We start from the raw sequence: 23,785 nt of genomic DNA, 5'->3' as shown, positions 1-23,785 counted from the left end.
AAGAAATTTCATATTGCCTACTTAAAACCATTTTATATAACTATGAACGAAAAAATACAAATAAATACCAAGTAAACAATACCAAACCATACAAAACATTTCCTTTAATATTTAAAATAATGTTACTAATTTGGTTCAAGAATATAAAAAGGAGTAACCACTGCTCTTTCACATTTTAGTGATACATATCCACAATGTCCTGAAACATATCAAGAAAAAGTGTTTTTAATGAAGCTTTTGTCACATCCCTAGTTGTAAGTGATCTTCCACAGATTTTAGAACCCTCATCTTTACCTTGTTGTTTAGGATATATTCTATGAGAAGGCCCCATAAATCAACAAGAGTGGCTGTCTTTCCTGTTTTCTCTATGGCAATTAATTCCTGAAAATAATATGCCAATTGCTCTGCAGAAAATGCTCCAACTTTTCCCCTTGTCATAACTGTCTGAGCATTGTTAATTGCGTCCTGAAGATCTTTTTTTGACCAATGAGAATCTTTGTAGAGTGTGGATATACACCTATCAAAATGACAATCAGATACTTCAGTAAATAAAAGAACATTAAACAATAGAGCATCCTAGAATATGGAAGGAGCAATCCTATGCTTAGTTGATGCCTACTGTGGTGATTTTGGAATAGATAAATCCCTTCAACAGTGAGTCATGATAAGGTTGGCATTATTCTAGCACAATGTCATGATGGCTTGTTCTTGAAGTTTCACAATATTGCTGGTATAAGGCCTGAAAACTGATAGCTTGGGGAATAGCTTCTTATTTCCCCTTTTAAAAAAAGGTTTTGAAATGTCACTAAGCCCCCTTATTGACCATGGAAGACAGTGAGCCATGAACACAAAGCTTTTAGAATTATCAGTACAAAAACTGCCCAATTAAATAAGTCCACTGTAATGGTGCATAATGATTCATGTCCCAGAAATTAAAAGAATAAATTAAGATTAAGATTAAATAAATTAAGATTCTTTTTAATATTAAGACAGGAGTCTCTGCCTCTTAAATGCACCACTATTATAATGCAAGCATTTATGAGGATAATAGCAAAATATGCTTTCGAATTTAAATCATAAGATTTGTAGAGGAAGAAAAAAAGTGTTTTTCTAATACAAAGTTTAAATCAAGATAAATGGGATTGGAATTTCTGGTTATTTACCAGGTAGATCCTGAGACGCCACAAAGATATGTCAGGATATCTAAGAGGCCAAGCTGCTGCAGGCCAGACAGGTTGCCATAACATCCAGTCATTGCCCTCATCCCTCCTCCAGATGCTGCAACAGCCACTACAGGGACCTAGAGGAATATAAAAAGGCTAGTCTGAACCAGCTATGTGTTGGTTGGTTGGCTGATTTTATGACAAAAAGAACAGAAATCTTTAGCTCCAGATCCTTTTTCTTTCTCTGTTTATATTCTGCCCTTTTACATATCAGTATATTTCTTGTTTGCTTAGAGTTAGCAGCCCTGCATATATGTATGCTAACTGTATGCTGGTTTACACATTTATATGCTTTCTCTTTGCTCCCATTTCCACACACATTATTATGCATCACTTTAACCTTTTTCTTCTTTTTCCTCTGTCTGCCATTAGACAATGTATTTGACTGTGCACAAGGAATGTGAGCAAAGCTAATTTCACATGAAAGTATACATGCTGTATTCTTCATTCAAAGAAGATGACATTTGTTTTCTTTCTCTGCAAGACCCTGTCGGTGGATATGAGACTAAATCAAGGGTTTAAAAAGGCATTTGCCCTGGATAGTCATGTGACTGTGGTGCAGATTTTCACACGACATCACGATTAGAGAAGACTTATCCTGGGAAGAACCAGGAATGCACCAACAACAAATCATTCACAGAGAAATCCCGTAAATGATTTGTTCCTGGAGCATTCCTGGTTCTTTCTGGTAAGGAGGACAAGGAGGGAAAAATTACAAAATTAATGGAAAAAATAGCCAATATGTTTAATAGCTAGAATGCCTGAAGCTGAATTATGGGAAAGAACTGTTTTTGTAATAGATAATCAAACAGGTCAGAGAGATCTTTTCATGGCTTTTTCATGACATCTCAGGCTTGTTTGTTGTCCCAAAATGGTGCCTAGATGTCTGCAATTCCCCAAGATAAGGAATGCTGGAATTCCATGCTGGGACAGTGAGTGAAAACAGTTCTGATAAGGAAATTGATGGTGATGGCCATGTGGGGCTTCAAATGTATACTTTTTTTGTAACCAATGAATGAACAAGGGATTTCTATGTTTAAATTCTATGTACCAATCAATTTATAGCTTGGAATTTTTTTGTTTGAACCCCTTAAAAGGGGATGTCACTTATTGCTCAGGGCTTTAGACCTTTGGAAGATATTCCTCTGAAGTCAGCCAGTTAATATCTTGCTGGATTTTCTTGCACTTCTGGATCTCCCTGGTTGGGTTTTCTGGAATATCTGCAATACCGGGATAAGTTCTCTCTAAGTGTGATGTGTGTGAAAATCTTTGCTGCAGTCTTGCAACTGTCCCAGGAAAATGCCTATTTAAACTCTCGATTTTCCTCCGTGTGATAAAGTCTTCTGTTGCTTGACCCTGGTGGTGCAATGATTAAATGCTGGTACTGCGATCACAGTGTTGTGCAGGGGTAGGCAACCTTTTTGAGCCAGGGGCCGGGTTGCAGTCCCTCAGACAACTGGGGGGGGGGGGGGGGGGGGCAAAGCCAAAAATTAAATAATTAAATAATTTTTTAAAAAATGTAAATAAATAAATAAACTGGGAGAAATGTAGGACAAAATTTTCAAATGAAGGACATTTTTTTATAAAAAATGGAGGACACGTGAAAAAAATTGCTGATTTTTTAACAAATGTTAATATAAATGCATGTTTCTGAGGCTTCTATAGACAATTGCCCCCCTTGCCCCCCTTGCCCCCCTTGCCCGCTGCTTGCCCCCGCTTGCTCCCCCTTCCGCCCCTTGCCCCCGCTTGATCCCCTTTGCCCACCGCTTGCCCCCCAAAGCCCCCGCGCGAGAGGTCCTGCCACCGATTGCCGCTGGCACAGGGCCTTTGGCCTCTCACTTGAGCGGCCCTTGGCCTCCCGCGCGAGGGCGCGAGAGGCCAAAGGCCCCGCGCCGGCGGCAATCAGTGGTAGGACCAGGCTGGGGCCGGTCCCAAGGCCTCACCGGGCCGGGGGTTGCCGACCCCTGGTGTTGTGAGTTTGAACTCACAGGGCTCCAGGTTGACTCCAGACACAAAATGAGTACCCAGCTTCTTGGGAGCAATTGGCTAACACACTGTAAACCACTTAGAGAGTGCTTAGTTCACTATGAAACTGTATAGAAATGTAAAGTGTTATTGCTATTGCTATTGCTGCTTTTGCACTTCAAACTCAATTTGCAGAAATTGAAGTAATCTGAGAACAAAGGAGGAAAGTTGGAGGAGAAACTGAGGAGTTTATCGCATGCCTTTTAAAGTGACTTACCCCATTTGCATTTAATTTTGAAACCGGATCTTATTGCATATGGCAGGGGCCAGGCGAGTGCAACCTAGCTGCAGCCCAGGTCCCAGCTGCATTTATCCAGCATCTTTTCAAAGCCAGGAGTCTGCTGTTTTTGAAAAGATGCTAGATAATGCTGCTGGGGTTTGGGATGCAGCCAGGTTGCATTCACCCATCCCCCAGCGCATGTGATAAGATCCAGCTTCAAAATTAAATGCAAATGGGGTAAGTCACTTTAAATGGCATGTGATAAACTCCTACAACTTCTTAAAAGCAGCTGGTCTGTTCCTGCCAAATCAGGATAGTTGGAGCAAATGCTGTCATGGATCTGCATCCTTCTGAAGCCTATCAGATTGGTGGTAGAGGCCCAACTCACTACAAGGTGTTCTCAAATAAACACACATTTTAACTGCCTGTTCTTAATTTCCTCAGACATTATAACTCTTCTCCTCCCCACCCAAGATTGTTCAAGAGTAATGTTTAGAAATGATATTCATTAATCCAACTAGGAAGGCCTCAGCAAAGATTTTCATAAATGGAAAAATCTGTACCTCATCTTTCTTAGGGGCCACTTGCAGATTAAGTATTTTCTTGAAACTATTGGCATTTATTTCCTTTCTCCTTTCCAAAAAATCTCGCTCTCCTTTAGAGAGTTCAGAACCAAGGCGTACCTCAATATCAAATGGGCTGTTTCTAAGAAAAAAAGAAAAGTAATGAAGAGATCCAACTCATTCTGGTATTTATTTAATTATTTTACTTAATTTATTTATATACCTCCCCTATTTTATCTACTATTAAATCTGTGATATACAGACCATGAAAGCCCATTTTATTCCCAGTGAAAATTATTTATAAATTTCATAAGAACAAAGAATAAAATATTGACAAATATTCACTTTTTAGGCTTACACACCTTTCTTCAGCTTTCACAGTCACATCCAGAACTTGCCCCTGGAAAATATGAAATGCCATTAAATTGGTTGACACAAATTATCATGACATACTTTTGTTGTTTTGTGTATAAAAAATGCAAAAAGATATGTTGCCCACTCATTTATTATTATTATTATTATTATTATTATTATTAACCTTTATTTATAAAGCGCTGTAAATTTACACAGCGCAGTACATACAATCTTTTTAATTGGATGGTTCCCTGCCCTCATTTGCACATTCATAGCAATTTGCTTATATTAAATATAGTCAGCCCTTCATATCTGCAGATTCTGCATCCATGGATTCAACTATCCATGGCTTGAAAATATTCCCTCCCCCAAAAAAAAATTCCAAAAGGGCAACCTTGATTTTCCCATTTTATATAAGACACACTATTTTACTAACCCATTGTATATAATGGAATTACAGCAGACACAGATTTTGGTACCTGGGATCCTGGAGCCAAACCCTAATAGATACCAGTGGCCCATTACAATATTAAATAAGAACATTCATCATTCTGCCAAGTTTCTTGCATAAAATCTAAATTAACTCTGAGGACACTTTGCAAGATCAGAAGGTACATAGTTTTCAAATGTTTTCCTCAGGGCATTGCCATAGTAAGTATTACATCTGTTTTATGCATGTTCCCACATGCGCTCTTTAATATGTGAGTCTGAAGCTGAAGAATCTCAAGCTGGAACAGCTTCGATGATACTGAAGACACACGTTCAATTGTCAACATTACAAACATTATTGAAAACAAGACCACATGTCCTTAGTGAAAATACATATATGAACTTTGATAAAACAGTATTGGGAGTCTATACTCATTTGTTAAAAGGGAAAAAAATACTCTAGAAATTAAAAAAAGAAGGGCTAAGGTTTAACACTAGTGATATGAAACAAAAGTAGATTGAATTAATAGCATACAACAGGGATGAAACTCTTCACTAATTTTCCTCTCATGGAAAGCAACAGGTAATTTTAGCATTTTTCTTCTTGGTGTAAGAAAGTCTTCAAGAACAAAGATTATTCACAGTTTGAGACTTATTCTGAACTAAAAATCTGCACAAAACCAGCATTTTCTGTGCAAGGCGTAGCTGTTTTCTACCGAAAACAATTATGTGCAATTTTTTCATGGAATAAGTGTTGAACTGCAGAGGTTCTCATCAGTTTCTCAAAATACATTTTTTCTATTATTATTTTAAATATTTTCAAATATGTTCACATCCCTGTCATACAATACTACAAAACAAAAAGTTTCAATCTACCCAAATTTTTTGACAAAATACATAGCTTTAGATGTATGGCTTATGAACATGTCAATATGCAATTTGCAAAATATTATTATAACATATGTCAAATATGTTACTGAAACCAGGGTTGAGATATGGGTGGATAAGGTGAGAGATGTTTTTCTGTCCCAGTTGTGCTCCTCTAAGAAGTCAGTATAGCACCAACATAGGCTGGATATGTTATTCATTTGTATATATTTTGGGCAACCAACACTAAAAGTATACCTGTCCTAGGGGAACAGTCAATTCCACTTCCTTTCCAAGAGGGAGCTCTGAAACTGGGATAGCTCCATTCCCTATTACTATGGTCTTCATCTGTAAATCTTCACTCCATCCTTCCTAGGGACAAAATGACTTATTTTAAAATATATATTTAATTTTATATATTTGTAGAGCGGGCCTGAAAAAAATCACCCAACACAACTGGGCAAATACCAAGGCACTGGATCTAACACCTGTTCCTTGTTAACATATATATCACCCAGCACTTTAGAGAAGTGTTGGGCAAGATAGCTATTGCTATGTATGCATCAGGGAAAGGATCCACAAACTCTGAGAAAGTGGAAGATGATGGAAGCAAGCTTTTGTTCCAAGCCAAAGGTGCTTTCATCTGAGCTGCTAAAGGCCAGGAAGTCCCAAGTAATGCAGCCACAGTGATTCTCTGTTTTTGTCTGCCAGCTACGACAACATCTCTGCCATTCCTGCCCATCCAAAGTGGTACAGGTTGCTGCCTCAGTCAACCACCACTGGCACTTCTCTGAGTGAACAGAGACTTCAGAGAAGCAATCATGGCCCAACTATGACTTTAAAAGGACCAATTTCCAGTAAAACCACACCGTCAGTCAATGATCCCTATTAGAGGCATAATCCACACAGTTTTGTAGCATTAAGGGACAATAGACACGAAGGTCCATCGTGCATATCCTGGCTATGATTGATGAAGGCAAGCGGCACCTCTGTTCTTATAATGTGAGGAAATATACTTCAGTGTGTCTGGCTCCAACCGGTAAGCAGAATTAGAAGATACTAATAGACTTGCGTATAGGCCACTGATGAAAACAACAGTGTCAAAATGTTGGCTTGTTTACACCTATGCTTGTTAATCTTCTACCAGTGAAACATCTTCACATCTATTGTACTTTTAGTGCAACAAAATTGTATGGATTATGTGTTTAATATGGATCATTTACTCAGAATTGACCCTTTTAATTTATTAATAATCTATACACATGTCATGTTTGTTTGTTTACTCACTCGGATATCAGTCTGCCAGTATGCCCATCCAGAAGCTCTTCAGTTAGTAAATATTATTAAAGGTAAGTCCCTTGACATGAATGTCTAGTCATAACCTACTGTAGGGGGTGGTGCTCATCTCCATTACTAAGCCGAAGAGCCAGCATTATCAGAGGTGGTCATGTGGCCAGCATGACTGCACCGAATGCTGTTATCTTCCCACCAAAGTGACACCTATTTATCTACCTGCATTTGCATGCTTTCGAATTGATAGGTTGGCAGAAGCTGGGACAAGTGACTCGTGCCTCAAACTGCCAGCCCTCCGATCTTCCAATCGTCAAAATTGGTGTGTTAACCACTAAGCCACCATGATAAATATTAGTACATGGACATAGGTTTATGATTTCCAAAAAGAAGGTGAGAGACAATCTCATGAAATGGAATCATGAAAAAGGAGTTTATATGAGAAGACTTACTTCAAGATAAAAGCACATTGAGATTTAATGAGTGTGAGAACTGAAGCTTAGGATATTTAAAGAAGTTAATCCCTGTTCATCAATAGAAATATAGTGTCTAGATCAAGGAAAGTAACAGTGCCACTCTGTTCTGCTCTGGTCAGGCCTCACCTGGAATACTGTGTCCAGTTCTGGGCGCCATAATTCAAAAATTGACAAGCTTGACAAATGGTGAAAGGTGTGGAAACCATGCCCTATAGAGGGAGCTGGGAATGTTTAGTCTGGAGAAGAGAAGTTTAAGAGGTGATATGACAGCCTTGTATAAATATTTGAAAGGATGTCATATTGAGGAGGGAGCAAGCTTGTTTTCTGATGCTCCAGAGAATAGGACTCGGAACAGTGGATGCAAGCTAAAAGAAAAGAGATTCCGCCTAAACATTAGGAGGACATTCCTGACCGTAAGGGCTGTTCAACAGTGGAACACACTCCCTCGGTGTACGGTGGAGTCTCCTTCTTTGGAGGTCTTTAAACAGAGGCCGGATGGCCATCTGTTTGGAGTGCTTTGATCTTGAGTTCCTGCATGGCAGGGGGTTGGAGTGGATGACGCTTGTGGTCTCTTCCAGCTCTATGATTCTATGATTCAGCTGTTTGCCTGAATGGATGAAAGGCTAAATAGGTGGAAAGCATATACCTTGATGTGTTCAAATGCACCCAGCAAGTGTCACACAAATTTTTGTCCACTCAGTGTGAAAGTGTGAAGAAGATTTTGCAACCATGTTCGGTCAGATGCAGTTACAGCTGATCATGCGGGCTCTACATGTACATTCAAATCAACATGGTTACAAAACCTTCTTCAGACCTTTGCAGTTGTGCTCACACGCTCAGGATATCATGATCATATTGCATTCCCCACTGTTACCCAAAAAGGTGGGGGGTAACATGGGGTCTCCACTCACAGTATCAGCATCTCCTTGGTATAATTATTATTATTATTATTATTATTATTATTATTATTATTATTATTTGTATCCCGCCCCTCTGAGAACAATTGGGGCGGCTAACAAAGTTAAAAATACAGCACATATAAAATCCCTGGTGCCCTCCCCTCCTTAAAAAAGTATTAAATCTAATGCAGAATTAAAAACAAACAAACAAACAAAAAACATACAAGTTAAAAACTGACCAGAAGGTCAACAACATCACATCAGCCAACCATCAATGGGAGCGGCAGTATATTATTCCCAGACATTTTTCTGAGGCCGGGTTCTCTATTCTGGGAAGGCCTGCCAGAAGAGATTCGTCTTAACAGCCTTTTGAGAAAATTATTAGCTCTGTTTTATTTAGAAAGGTTCAAACGTTCACACAAACACACACAAAACCAATGGAATCTTAAGAACCACACAAGACTAATAGAACTGGGAAGATATGAAAGGTTGAATGGTGAGAAAATGTGATTTAAGGTGATCATTCCAAATCCTGAAGAAAGGATTCCACAGAAAGCGGAGATTGGCTCAGTCAGTGTCTGAGGGAGACGCAGTGAGTGAGAGAGACCCTCTGTGCACACATGAGGTTAGAGCTAGGGCTGATGTGTATATCTGAATTTATCACCCTGAGGGGTACATGGTGCTATCTTGCAGTGTAATGAAGACCTGATAATATTCCTATAAAACGATAATAGGATGCTGGAACTACTGATGTCTTTAATTTTGGAGTAACAAAACATTGACAGGATTTGAGACACTCCCTGGATGGTTGGATAGGAAAGGTGAATAGGAAAACAGCCTGGGTAAGAAGGAAGTTTGCTGTGTGATGGGATTCACTCAATCCCTTCTGCAAGAAGACATGCAGGAAGTCTGGGGGAGTATGGCATAAGCAGCAAACTCATTTGGATTTGATTTAGTGCTATCTAGGCTGACATCGTGTCTCGGAGCCTTTCCCCTGTAAACTGTGCCTTTCCCATGTGAATCTTCCTAGTATTTTAAAGGTTACTGTGACCTCTTAAAAGATGCCGAACACTAGATATGTAAATATGAAACCCATATTCCAGCAGGAGGGGGTGCTGGGTATATTAACATCACTGTTAGCTCTCCATGTATTCATGTGTTATGTTGTATCAGAAAGTGACATCATCTTCAAAGTAAAATCCTCTGGATATTATAGATTCCATGTGAAAACTATCAGAAAGGGATCTGTCTTATTGTGAAACAATAACCTGTAACCTTCCGTCCAGGCTTTCTCTTATCATCAATTTATTGTAAAGAGAACACTTGTCTAAAACATCGTAAGCTCATCACATTTCTCATCTCAGCAGCTAGGAATATAATTGCAAGAAGCTGCAGAACAAGGAATGTACTAATAAGCAACAAGTAGAAAAGAGTTAGAGACATTTGGTTATTGGAAGAGCTTTCTTATACTTTTCAACTCCGTAATGGACAAAAGAAACCACACATCTTTTTTGAGGACTGGTCAGTTTTTATTGATTACATCAATACCAACTCATTTGCTATCTGACCTCCTACTCATCAAGCTATTCTTTGGAAAGATACTTTGATCTCAACTTCATCAACTAGCAAATCTGAGTGATATCTTTAGGACTTTGCTACTGCTGTTACCCCGCAAAAGATAGCTATTATGCAAGTTTACATATAGTCCTCCAAGGCTATTTCTAACTTATGTATTAATTGTTTGTTTTGCATTGTTGTTATAAAACAAATAAAAATACTTAATTATAAAAAAGGGATTACTTCCTTTAAAAAAAGTTATATTTCAGCAAGATGTTGGACACTTCAAGTAAGAACTAGCAGACATACTTTGAAACTAGTGTTTGGCAGATGGCATTGGGCAGGCTGAATTATCAGTGTACTGTACCTACTTTCCCATTATGAATTTATAAGAGACTTAAATTTATTTTCTATACAAAACAGATTGCATCCATACATCCTATTTATTTGAAGACAAAGAAGTGATTGTTACAAATAGGCCATAAATAGGAGTAGCATCAACTTCATAGCTTTAAGGGGTTCTTGATGCTATCTTGCAGTGTAACAAAGACCTGATGGTCTTCCCATGGAAAGGACAATAGCATTCTGTAACAATTGAATCCAAGACATTGATCTAGTTAATGCATCATCTTACCTCTAGCACAGCTGTAGTTTGCAGCAATTCCAGATTCAATTTGGGAGAAATGTCTTTATTCACATGGAAAATGAATGGGATCTTCCGTTCTTGTTCTGAATGAGCACCACAAAAAGTTGATAACTGATTTTCAAAGGATCCTGGTACAGATAATTTGATTTGGCAGTTCTCTGAATGTGGGAGGGAAAGTTGTATTAAGAAATAAAGAATTATTGAAGTAATCTAGAGAACATCCAAAATGGTGATGCTATTCACATGATGATACTCAGAAAATTCAGGTAATTCACTTCTAGATAACTATTCTTCTAACAACAGGGACTCTATAGTATTGTAGTACTTTGTGACAAAACTTCTATCACCTGAAAATTCTATTGTATCTTCGGAAACATTTCTAACCTGATTGCATTCTATTTTGATATGTAGTCTGCTACCCAATGGAATTGGTAGCAGGAAAGACCTTGCATGTCCTATACAATAAAGAACACAATATATAACCCCAGAGCATAGGTCAGAGAACTGAGAAAGGGAGCTCACTAAACACAATCCTAGTTTTACATAAAGTGAACCTGAAAGACAGGTCAGAATGGGGCAATGTAAATTGAAAGGTGATGCTACATAGGTAGAAACAGGTTAAATTTTCATTGGCTACAATCACCCCAAAGGAAGAAAGTTTCATAATACTTCCTGCCAGATAAATGAATAAATCATAAATGAATTGTTGTAATTCATCACTACAGATGGAGGAGAACCACAACACTTTGGAGCATTGCTTTGGTAAGCTGTGGTGTAATGTGGTGATGCCCTTGGGACATCGCTGCTAAAGCTGAGTGTCTCAGGCCTCATTAATGAGAATTTGTAAAGAAAAGCTCTACAGACATCTGGATCATTGTAAAGCCAGCTGTCTTTTCTTGAATAATCAACACACTGTTATGTAACCTTTATTGCATTGTTGACCCATTTCATCATATGCTGTTGCTTCTAAGCAACGTCTTTTAAATATATTTTAATACTACAATCTACAGAAACAACTCTCTCTTCTCCTAATGCTACTCTTTATCCTAGAAAACACATGTACAGATTTGCCAGGATACATGTTCTACTTACCTCATTCATACTTACATCAAGCTTGTGAAATAGAGAAATACAGCTTTGCATTACAATCTTTCCCAAAGAATTTGATTAGGAAATAGCAATTAGAAATGGAAATAAAACTACCGTTCAATATCCAGGGAGCCATCTTGCTTTTATTTATTGTTCCTTCAATACGCAGGCAGGGATGTACCTACATGATTTTTCGAAGTATAGTGGTGGGGGGGGGATGTAATGTATAGTATGAGGATCTGGCCATCTTTATCCTTTTAAGAAAAAGACTAGGTGAACAGCCTCCCCTATTATTTATTATATTTATATTATATTATATTATATTATATTATATTATATTATATTATATTAATTTGTATCCCACTTTTCAGCCAAAACTGGGACCCAAAACAGCTATCAATAATCCAGCCTCCTCCTCCTATATAAGCAAATAGCTGCCTCTCACTCACCACAAGAACTCCATTGGTTATTACTTCAGAAGGTTTGTGTGAACTGTTGAAATGAAAATTTGAAAGGATGAGTTTGTTTATTTACTTGACTAATGGCTCTTGAATCAACTTACAGATTTCCCACAAATTCTCATATACTGATACATAACAGAGAAAAACAGGATAATCTCACACCTGGGGCAGGTATATATGTGGCTCCCAAATCATGCTCAAAACCTCACGGGATTTCAAATCTAATGAAGTTATCAAAGATCTGGTGTGAGATCTCATTTGAAGTTGCTATAACAAGACTCTGAGCTGCATAGACTCCAAGCAGCTACTTGGAGTCCTGAGAAACCGCAACAGTGGCTCAGGAGATGTCCAGTGCAACAGCACCACTCCGGGCAGCACTGGGGTAAAACATCTGTAAAAGAAGCAAATAGACTATATCCCTGCAGTAGGACAATTCCTCCTCCATGTCCATTAATTGAAACATAATACAGTGGTACCCCGGGTTACGAAATTAATTCGTTCCGCCACCGCTTTCGTAACCCGGAAACTTTCGCTAGCCGAATAGCCCATAGGCGCTAATAGCGAAAGCCGCGATTTCGTGTGAAATCGCGCCGAAAAGCACCAAAAAAATTTTTCGTAAGCCGAAAAAAAAAACGTAACCCGGAACAGTTTTTTTCTTTGGAATTTTTTCGTATCCCGGGAATTTCGTAAGGCGGTGCTTTCATATCCCGGGGTACCACTGTACTAAGCTGTTGTTGTCACCAGATTGGGAAGAGGACCACTAAATACTTTTTTAACCCAGATAAGCACCAACTAAAATCATTGCAGGGCCTTAATAAAGCTTCAGGTCTAAGAAATAAATTGTCTCAAACACATTCTCCAATATATAAAATGGCAAGGACTCACACAAGAGAAATTGCATAATTTAAAGAGAAGTTTGCAGTTTGTTTCATCAGAGGAAGGAGGAGGAATACTTCACCTTTCTTCTAAGGAAAATTCCACATCCAGTTCTGCCCTCTTTGCCTTAGAAAAATTAGACAAAAGAGAGTATCAAAAATAATCCCTTGCTTCAAGATGACTTCTAAATGTCATACCCTACCCACCTCAATGTTGTATCAACATTTGTATCATTCTGCCTATATCACTATTAGCTAAAGTATCTCATATCTTCTCTTCTATTAATTGATTCCTACATAGTTATGTGCTACTTAATTGCCTCTTGCTGTGGTCTAACGCAATGCCTCCTGTGTTTTTAACAAGAGACCTCAGGCCCTTCCAGATGAGGAAGATGTGATAGGAAGTGGTGGTATTTATTGCTGTATGTCCCACTTTCATTTTAACAATCCAACTGATGTTTTATCAGTCAGCAGATGTTTCAGGCTATTTCCCCTCCTTCTCTGCAGTACTCCAAAGTATTTTATTCCTACTGAAAAGGGGAGGGGGGCACATATCAATACATATTCTGTGAATTCTGATTATCTAAGTAGGTATGCCCAATCCTGAACCCCTTCACTATTTTCAGAATGTTTCTGTCTTATCTCCCTTCTCCTCATCCCATGGATGCTCCTCCAACAGGGAAGATGCATCACTAAGTTGCTATTTGTTGCTGTAGGCGGGTTACAGACCGCCCATTTGGGGCGGGCTGTACCCGCCCCTTTCCCTGGTGTATCGGGGCCTCAGCTGCTAGAATGGCAGCCGCTGAGGCCCCGATCTGCCACTTTTCAGGCTGTGGGGAAGCGGCAAAATGCCACTTCCCCGCAGCCTGAAAAGGGGTGTCCTTGGGGCTTCAAGCCCCAAGGACACCCCGCGGCAGTGGGGAGGAGGAGAAAGGGGCCACTTGGCCCCTTTCTCCGTTGCTTTGCTGGGCGCAGCCGTCTGAAGGCTGCGCCCAGCAACGCAAAGCGGCGCCGCAAACCAGGAAGGAGCTCCGAAACAGAGCTCCTTCTTGGTCTGCGGAAAGGGCGCACTAAACGCCCTGGCGTGGACCAACGACGTCACGTCCACACCGCCCCGTATAGAGGTGGCGCAGTCGTGACGTCGTCATGGCGGCCCCCATGTGGAAGGGGAGCCGCCATTTTGTACGGACTCAGTCCGTACTAGGGTTAGGGGGGTGCGGAAGCACCGCACCTTCCTAACCCTAGTACGGACTGACTCCGTACTTTCATGGCGGTGTGTAACCCACCGTAGTTTTTTTAGTTTTTTTAGTTAAATCATATAATGCTTCTGTTGTCATTTCTCCAAGGAGGAAAGGCTGGTCATCTTTGTCCATCTGCTTGGGTGAGATCTAAACTTTCAAACTTTGGCTACTGCTGTGGGAAAAGCCAGAAGCCTAATTCTCCAACACCTCCCAGTTGACTGAACTCTTTAACAGAGCTTGGGGACAAAGGCCAAGCCAGCAGGGGTTCTTTACACTTGTGTTTAGCAGGGGAAACCCACAGTCTTGTTCAGTGCCTCCTTAAGACTTCTCAGTATGGACACTGAAGGACCTGCTGCAGTCACCTGCCACACTTGTGGGATGTTTGTATTCTTGCCTAGAGATGTGGGGAACTTCACCTGCACCAAGTTCAAGTTGGTAGGCCTCTTAAAAAAGAAAGTCCGGCAGCTGGAGGCCCAGGTATCTACATTTCAGCATCTTAGGGAGCAAGAGGTTTTCCTAAACAGAACGGACTGAAGAAACTTGGACAGGAAACACAGAGAGGAAATGGATGCAAGCAACAGGAAAAGAGATTCCATCTCAACATTAGGAAAAACTTCCTGACAGTAAGGGCTGTTCGACAGTGGAACACAGTCCCTCAGAATGTAGTGGAGTCTCCTTCCTTAGAGGTCTTTAAACAGAGGCTGGATGGACATCTGTCGAGGATGCTTTGATTTAGATTTCCTGCATGGCAGGGGGTTGGACTGGATGGCCCTTGTGATCTCTTCCAACTTTATCATTCTATGATTCTATGATTGTTCCAAACTATTTTCAGCACCAGCTACATCATTTTATCCCCACCGTCAACTGGATCTCTTTTTAATTTGGAAACAAGGGAGACGTTTTAAAGAAGTTTTTAAAAATGATTTATAGTGCTATAGTGCATCAATAAAATGGCGTTTTCACTGTATAACTCTATGACTGAAAAAAGTTTAAAATGTGAGAGGAGAAAATGTGTTCTTCAAGCCATAGGACAACTTCAGCAATCCATGCCCACATTTAAAACAAAAAGATCTTTGGAAAACAACTAAGGCAGAGCCAAGAATTACACAGAGCCCCCAAAAGAATGGAATGAGTGGGTGCAGAGGTGACAGCAGCCAACAAAACCCAAGAAACTATATCAGAAGATTTCACACTTCTTTTGACCAATCTGCAAGAGCCCATCATGATTTTATTTATTTATTTAAACTGATACACCAGTACACTTTTTTGCTCTGAAAGATCACTACATACACACACATAAACACACACCCTAAATTATTTCACCATTGGTGGAAGCTGCAAGATTCAGAAAGTGAGGGAAGATGCCATTGGAAACTTTCTTTCCCTTAAGTTTGTAGGTAGACTAAGATATGCATGCAGAATTTGATATTTTCCAATGACAGAAGCCTACTCCTTTGGTATTAAACTGCTAGAGATCAGTGGGGGCTTTTTTTTCATTCTCTAAAGCTGTAAAATAAGGACACTTTTCCTATGTCTGTTTTCCTGGAACAAGATGAACACCAATACCACCCATCCATTCTGCATGAACTTAGGTACTGAAGGTGGCTATCTAGGAAGAAAAGAGAGTGGAGGGATTTATCAGGAAATACACCAATAGCACCATTACAGACTCTCACTATAGCACCACACCACTTCAGTAAATTATTTTCAGTTTTTAAAAAATGAAGGTGGCACAGAGGGTGAAACATGAAATATTATGAAGATTTCAATAGATCTGGAAAAACACCTGCAGAGGAGGTTTGGCCACACCCACATCTAATGCCACAACTTATTTCAGAAACAAGATGCCCCCAAGTTAACTGTACTAGTGATTTTTTTTAAAGAGTGTTTGGATGAGGAAGCATGAAGAAATTTCAGGAAGCACCAAGAAGCAACACTGCATGGTGCAATATAAACATGACCCAGATCATCAGTCTAGATAAGCCCCTTAAAGGATGGAAAGGATAGTTTATTAAATGATTAAATATGGTCTGCCATAAAGTACTGAAGCTAGCCCTGAAGTCTGGAATTCATCTATTTTCCTTGGGCCAGCAATAAGTGCAACCACCTTAAAAAATGCACCAATGAATCTTCAGTCCCACCCTTCTTGTACCTCTTCATTCCATACTGCACTGAGGAATAGTTTGGGGACAGGATTTTACCTCTCCAATACTTTTACAGTCTGAATGACATTAGGGATATGACTACATCCTGATATCATAGCAACTCCAGTCTCAGTGCCTGCTGACACTTTGGCTGAGAGCTCAGTTTTACTCCTCCTTTCTTTTCAGGGTTGTCTGTCCAGGACTATCACAAGTCACTGAAATTTCAGTAACAAAACCTAAGACCCAGGGACAGCCACTTGTGACTTCACAGAGGATGGGCCCCAATAGTGTCATTAAGTATGATACATTAAACAGCAGACACAGTTGCATAAAGTATGCCATTCCAATAATAAAATACAAAGTCTAACTACTGAGGGGGAATAGTGTGTGTATATACACTTTGCAAGACAGTGCTCTCATCCTGAGCTTCTATCTCCCCATCTTGGGGTCTGGAGAAAGAATCAAGGTCCTAAGATCTGGGAACCCTGTTTCCATTCAATATAAGGGAAAGTGGGAAGAGGCAGATATGGCTGACCCTTGCAGAAGCCAACTGAGGATAGCTTTGCACTTTTACCCTTCCTTGGGGGCAGGGGGAAGAAGACAAGGAAAAGAGGAGCTAGCTATGCATTTTGACAGCTACTGTTGTTACTGGGTGAGTGCATGACAGGCATCACACACAACTGATAATTCCAACTGGAATGTGAAGTTGAAGGCTTTTACAGCCAGCATTCATAGTTGTTTATGGGTTTTTCGGGCTTTGTGCTAATTGCTAATTAAATAGACACACATATCCTCCCACCCTGAGGCCTTGCCATTCAACAACAGACCAACACAGAGATTAACATGTAAATCACTTCCTCCCAACCAAGGGTCACACAGTATATATACTCCACTCACTTCCCTTGCCATCAATTTCTGAAGATGCCAGCTACAGATGCAGGCAAACCATCAGGGATAAGTTCTTCCAGAACATGGCCACATATCCCAAAAAACCCACCAAACCAACTGGAATGACTTGCATATGAACAGTATTTCTAGTTGCCTCAATTAGAGATAACAACCTGAATTTCTCTAGGAATTCTGAGGTCTTTAAATAGAGGTTGGAGGGCCATATTTCAGGAATGTTTTAGTTACGTGTGCTTACACCTAACGTGGACCAGGGTTGGACCAGAAGGCCTTGCAGTCCCTTCCAACTGTAATATTCTATGATTTTTTTTATCATTCTCCTCCACTAGATTCCAGGGTTAGGTTTACTTAATATGCAAGCCTGCCTGCCTGCCTGCCTGCAAGTTTAAGTGCCAACATATTTGTTTGCCTATTACCACCTGTCAAAAGGAAACTGGAAAGCAAAGTCTCACCTGAGAATTTAGGACAAATGTATGATTCAAAATCTCTCCTGGGGTTATATTCCCTGTATCAAATGCAATGGATGTGGCATGGTTGCTTAAACTGCTCAGCACAATATCTCTGTTGTAGAATGTTAATTCCAGAATATTCTGCAAAAGGGTAAATGAAAAAGACTTTGAGAAATGTGGCAACACTTGCACATAGCTACATCATCATGCACTGAACTCAGCTCATCAGTTTGTTAATCTTTTGATCCTGATGCACCAATATTGACTGGTTGGTCAGTTCTGCTCTTTCACATAATGACATGTGTTCATAGATTTGCATCAAACCTCTTGCCAAGTAGAACAAATAAGATGAATGTATGAATCAGGTAGAACTCCAGAATTGGTGTTTCAGCACAACCAAATTCAACCACTTGTTTCTTGGCAAGGATCAGGATCGGGGCCAGAGTTCTAGTTGTGAAATATTAACTAGTAGCCCCAGATTAGATGTTGAAAAGACAGATCCTGTTAGTCCAGTGATACACATTCAAGACTTATGGCTATATAACTGGTAGCCTGTTCCACTTGTTCAATCAACATATGCATGCTTTGCAGCAATTGTGCATGTGCTTTGATGAAGATATTGAGGGAGGAAATATTGGGACCTTTTTCTGATTCAATACCTAACTACAGGCCGCAACCCCAAATTCAGCTAGGAAAGGGTTGGTTGTATTTACAGCCCCAAACTTCCTGACAGTTAAAGCCGTTCAACAGTGGAACACATTCCTTTGGATTGTGGTGGAGTCTCCTTCTTTGGAAGTCTTTAAACAGAAGATGGATGGTCATCTGTTGGGGATGCTTTGATTGTGATTTCCTCCATGGCAGGGAGTTGGACTGGATGGCCCTTGAGGTCTCTTCCAATTCTATGATTCTATGATTCTATGAACCATTAGACCCATATGTTAGCAGTGTAATAATTGAAAAGGAAAGTGCTATTGTGGCTTAGTGTCCATCTCTGGGCTATTCTAAATAGTTGCTGTGATTAAAAAAAAAATCAAACTCACCTTCACAGCACTGTGTATTCGGTATTCAAAAGTTTCATTCCACTCTGGATCACTGGAGTTATAGACAACCTGAGTCCTTTTTACCAATGGAGATGCCGTAGGAAGTTTCAGTGCCACATAACAATCTGCTTTAGACACTAGTCAGAATAATATGTGCATCAAGAAAGGCTATTTTTCTTCATAATTTATTAAGCGCTTTCAGCAATGTCCTCCAATGACTATGAGGAAATTGAAATTAGTGATGGATCTTCAGGTTTCTGAAAATCTCAGATTTAGTTTTTTCATCCTCTTATCCAGCCAGTTGCAGTCTGCAGGAGAACTCTGGCTTCTTTTCCTTTGTATAAAAATAATGTCTCTCAAAATCCCAGAAATCAAATAGGATTTGCAGTGATTTGAGGCAAAACTTTAGAGCAAGGATGGAAATCATGCAGCCCTCCAGATGTTGTTGAACTAAAGCTCCCAGCATTCTTCACTATTAGCTGTCCTCATTAGGGCTGGCAGTTGCAGTCCAAGAGCATCTGTAAGACTGTATGCTTCTCATCCCTCCTTTAGTAGTATTTTTAACATTATTAGCAGATTCGGAATATATTATCCAAAACAGTAAAATTTCAGAAGTATTAAAAAATAAGAGAAATTATTTAAGAAATCTGTTTCATCTATAATAATACAACCCTAAAAAACTAGAATTTTTCTCCTACCTATAAAACCAAGATTGCTTGTGTTTAGAAAAATACTCATAATTTATTGTGACACATACAGTCCTGTGTTACCTGTTGTTTGAGTTTTGTGAGAATCTGAACGATATACTGTAAGGTATTTTGTGATGGTGAGTTAATTAAAGACACATCTGCAACTGCAGGATGAACCTCACCCTTCTTTGTAGTATACTGAATGTACAGTAACTGTGATGGAACAGTTTTACTGTCCCTATACCTGATGTGATTCAGTACTACTGGCTGTTATTCAGGGGTTATTGTGGGTTTTTCTTTTGTTTTTCATGTTATTATGGCTATGCTAGAACAAGGGTGAGAAAGCTCCTTCAGCCTGAGAGACAAATTAATGATGTTTTTGGGAGCGATATTCCATTAGTAATCCAGGCAAAAGAATGGGATTTTTGAAAACTGCATATTTTAGTTTAAATCTCTACACCCAACCTAAGATGAACCATATAGAATGGGGTTAAAAATAAACCAGACAGACATTGGGAAATCACCAAATGATTGTGTCATAAAGTGTGTGTGTGTGTGCGCGCGCGTGCGCCTTCAAATCAGCTCTCACCTTATGGTGATCCCAGTAATTTCATAGGATTTTCTTAGACAATGAATATTTAGAGGTTGTTTTGCCAGTTCCTTCCTTTGAAATATAGCCTCAGCACATAGTATTCATTGGTGGTCTACCATCCAAGTACTAACCAGAGCTGCCCCTGACTTTTGGGTAGCCATCTGGAAAACCTCAAGTGCTCACATTGGTCTTAAAAGGACTGGTTTTGACCCAGGACTTGAGGCTTCACAGTTCTGTGCTGGAGCATGTGGAATTCTATATACACTGCTTTGCTTTGCTACCAGGAAAATATGTTATACCGTGTTCTTCTTAAGAAATAGAAGACTGTTTCTCATCTTATCCATGATTATCACGGAGAGGAAACTGCAGGGACAGAAATCAATGGAGCACATTCTGTTTCATCTGATTTTGGAAGCCAAGTAGGGTTGGGCTTGATTAGTACTTATTCTTCCAGGTAGGTGTAGGAATGAATACTACTTGAAACTCTGGATGCTAGTCAGAGTTAAAAATTCTGTATCAGATAGACCCATGTTCTGACTCAGTATAAAGCAACTTCCTGTTTGTATAGAATTACTCCACCCTGGAATTCATTGGAAATGATGTAATCTCAGTCCTGGACACTGATTTTTAAAGGCATGCCAGTGTTGGGTTTGTTGGAAATTTGACAGGGAAAAACCTACACAATGAAAATCTTAGCAGGCTGGGACTTAATCTGTGCAACAAAAACAAACAAACAAACAACCTAGTAGTGTTTTGCATAGAAAACTACATTATTTTTGCACAGGAATTTTGCTTTCTGCATAGAAAATCTAATTTTCTGCACAAGTTACTAGGAAAACAACACAAAGAACAAGCCCTTATTTAACTAGCCAAAGAAGCAGACTATGGCCAACATCCAATTGCTATGTTCCATCTAAAGCAGCGTTTCCCAAACTTGGACTTGTTTTGGACTTTAGCTCCCAGAATTCCTGATTATCGGCCAAACTGGCTAGGGCTTCTGGAAGTTGAAATCCCAAAACCTTACAGACCATAGTTTTAGAAACACTGATCTAAATTAAACATGTTGAATCAACTGCTAAATGCCATAACACTTATATAAATCCCATTAAGGGAGACCAACAGTTGAATTTAGGCCCTGGGTATTATTGGCTTACCTCCTGCAGGAAACAAGCATGTTAATTTTCACATAATTGTCAAAAACTTACGTAAATCTAAGCCATGGATGTTTCTGGCTCTGAGGATTTTTACTGTGAGGTTATAATAAGGATGTGTCTCACGCTGAAACAAGAGAGGGCAGAATTCATTTTAACAAACAAAATCAACACCAAACTTTTAGCAGTTACAAAAAGACTATCTTTCTTTACTCTACCCAGCTCTGATCCAACACCCAAAGCTGTCTAACTGCTAAAATACATGTGTACTCCATTAGTACATGTGAGCAAACACATTTAAATCTATGAAAACTCAGACTAAAATAAATCAGTTAATTTAAAATAAAGTAGGTGCTGCTACATCCCACCCTGCAGCATTCTAACTGGAGCATTTTGAACCTCTGAAGTTTCTGAACAGTTTCCAAAGGCAACCCCACATAATGTATATTATATCTTCCATGCGGGATGTAATCAAAGCATGTTACCATAGCCTGATATGACATTTCAAGGAAAACTGGAGGTGCTACCTGGCCACAAATACCGAGAAGTAAATAGTGATTTCTGTTGCTATTTAGAAGACTGTCCATATGTACAGTCCAGCCAAGCTTGAAGTCCTGTTAATTTTAGGTCACATTAACACATGTTTATCACCACAGTCCTGTGCATTCTCATCCAGAAATAAGTCCTACTTATTTCAATGTAGCTTACATCTAATTAGTAGTAGTTGTTGTTGTTGTTGTGTGCAGTGGTGTCACTAGAGTTGGTGCTGCCCAGTGCAATAACTCATGGTGTCACCCCCCCCCCACTGAGCAATGAATGACTCTAACCCTAGTGACAACAATGCACACAACAACAACAACTATATGCACCATACAGAATCTTTAGTAATGTTTTTTGTACTTGTGTTACTCATAAATTGTAATTCCTGTATGTCCCATTGAATGTAATGGCAATACTTGTAACATAAACAACTAGCAAAATCAAAAAAATATACCTTTAAATAACAATATTATATGTATTCACATGTAGATAGGTTCAGGTGGTTGAAATTAAAATTTGCAAAAATGTTTTCAAATACATTTTTAAAATAATTTTAAAATTTAAATTTAAACATTTAAAAATAATTAAAAATTAAAATTAAAAAGTGCTCTCCTTTCTCTTCCAACTGAGCCTCACCCCACTGAGACCATATCTTCAGCATTTTAAAGGGCCACAGACGAACACCACAACCCCACGTCTTCTAAAAGGCAGGTGTTTGGGGAGCAGTGGTGTCACCCCCACTTAAGAGTGTCATCTGGTGCAATTCGCACCACCTAGTGATGCCCCTGCTTGTGCACCTTCAAGTTGCTTCCAAATTATAGTGGCCCAAAGGTGAGCCTATCATGGGATTTTCTTGGTATTATTTCTTCAGAGGGGTTTTGCCTTTGCCTTCCTCTTAGACTGAGAGGATGTGACTTGCCCAAGATCACCCAGTCAGTTTCCATGGCTGTGCAAGGATTCAAACCCCGGTCTCCAGAACCATTGTCCAATGTTCAAACCACTATCCCACACTGATTAGAGTATTGCATCCTAACTCTATCACATTGAAATAAATATGATTTAAAAATGTTCAGGGTGACACCACCTTAAATGCCATGGCTCAATGCTATGGAATTCTGGGGACTGTAGTTTTGTGAGATATTTAGCTTCTCTGTCACAGGGCTCTGGTGCCACAACAAACTATAGTTCCCAGAATTCCACAGCATTGAGCCATGGAAGTTAAAGTGGTATCAGCCTGGATTATTTCTGCATTGCAGATGAAGCCCTTGACTGGATTATGCCATTTGTCAGTAACATCAGTTCAGTCAGTCTACTTTATGTATCTACAGGTTGAGTTCCCCTTACCTAGAATTCTGAAATTTGAAATATTCCAAAAACCAAAAGTTTTTTCATGGATATCTGAGATAGAGACACCTTTACTTTCTTACGGTTCAATGTACATGCACAAAATTATTAAAAACATTATATAAAATTACCTTCAGGCTATGTGTATAAGAAACATAAATGAATTCTGTATTTAGACTTGGGTCCCATCTTCACGTTATCTCATTATGTATATGTATGCAAATACGGGTATTCCAGAATCTCCCAAAAATCTAAAACAATTCTGGTCTAAACCATTTTGGATAAGAGAGACTCAACCTATATTGTAAGAGGAAATTGAAATAATTGTTCCAGCGTTTTCAAGAGTATTTACTAAGATACCCATACAATCTGTATTTACATGCCAGCCGAAGAATTCAGAATCCTTTTTCTGTATAACATCAGCAGCCAGAAGTGGCAACATTCGAGCTAAGAGTCGGCCAAGCACCACAGAACGGAACATGGGAGACCAGGCAGAGAAACATACCGGGCCTGTATTAAACATAATGAAGACAAGAAGGCTATAGATAATCAATGGGTCACTGTATATCAATGGATATGGAAACCATGCCCTATGAGAAGAGACTTGGGAAGTGGGTATGTTTAGCATGGGGAAGAGAAGGTTAAGGGATGGCATGATAGCCATGTTTAAGTATTTGGAGGGATGTCATATTGAAGATAAGGAAAACTTGTTTTC

General features: G+C 39.4%; 1 protein-coding gene across 1 annotated transcript in view; it reads right to left on the bottom strand.

The window, feature by feature from the left end:
- The window catches only part of LOC149314770 (cytosolic phospholipase A2 zeta-like), a 33,264-nt gene extending 9,713 nt beyond the window's left edge, over positions 1 to 23,551 (bottom strand). Inside the window, exons 1-13 of the mRNA XM_089521891.1 lie at positions 23,450 to 23,551; positions 21,241 to 21,313; positions 18,755 to 18,891; positions 17,718 to 17,855; positions 13,058 to 13,101; positions 12,088 to 12,130; positions 11,753 to 11,819; positions 10,538 to 10,707; positions 5,940 to 6,053; positions 4,394 to 4,431; positions 4,032 to 4,173; positions 1,164 to 1,300; positions 295 to 517 (exon numbers count right to left, since the gene is read on the bottom strand). Of these exons, the coding sequence (XP_089378017.1) occupies positions 295 to 517; positions 1,164 to 1,300; positions 4,032 to 4,173; positions 4,394 to 4,431; positions 5,940 to 6,053; positions 10,538 to 10,707; positions 11,753 to 11,819; positions 12,088 to 12,130; positions 13,058 to 13,101; positions 17,718 to 17,855; positions 18,755 to 18,891; positions 21,241 to 21,313; positions 23,450 to 23,551 (1,428 nt within the window). The remainder of the gene's footprint in view (positions 1 to 294; positions 518 to 1,163; positions 1,301 to 4,031; positions 4,174 to 4,393; positions 4,432 to 5,939; positions 6,054 to 10,537; positions 10,708 to 11,752; positions 11,820 to 12,087; positions 12,131 to 13,057; positions 13,102 to 17,717; positions 17,856 to 18,754; positions 18,892 to 21,240; positions 21,314 to 23,449) is intronic.
- Positions 23,552 to 23,785: the final 234 nt, after the last annotated feature.

The sequence above is a fragment of the Sceloporus occidentalis genome, unplaced genomic scaffold (assembly GCF_023333645.1).
Source record: "Sceloporus occidentalis isolate IW3139 unplaced genomic scaffold, rSceOcc1.0.p SCAF_4, whole genome shotgun sequence".
Lineage (NCBI taxonomy): Eukaryota > Metazoa > Chordata > Lepidosauria > Squamata > Phrynosomatidae > Sceloporus > Sceloporus occidentalis.
Note: the sequence above shows the minus strand (reverse complement) of the source record. Positions and strands in the feature narration are given on the sequence as shown.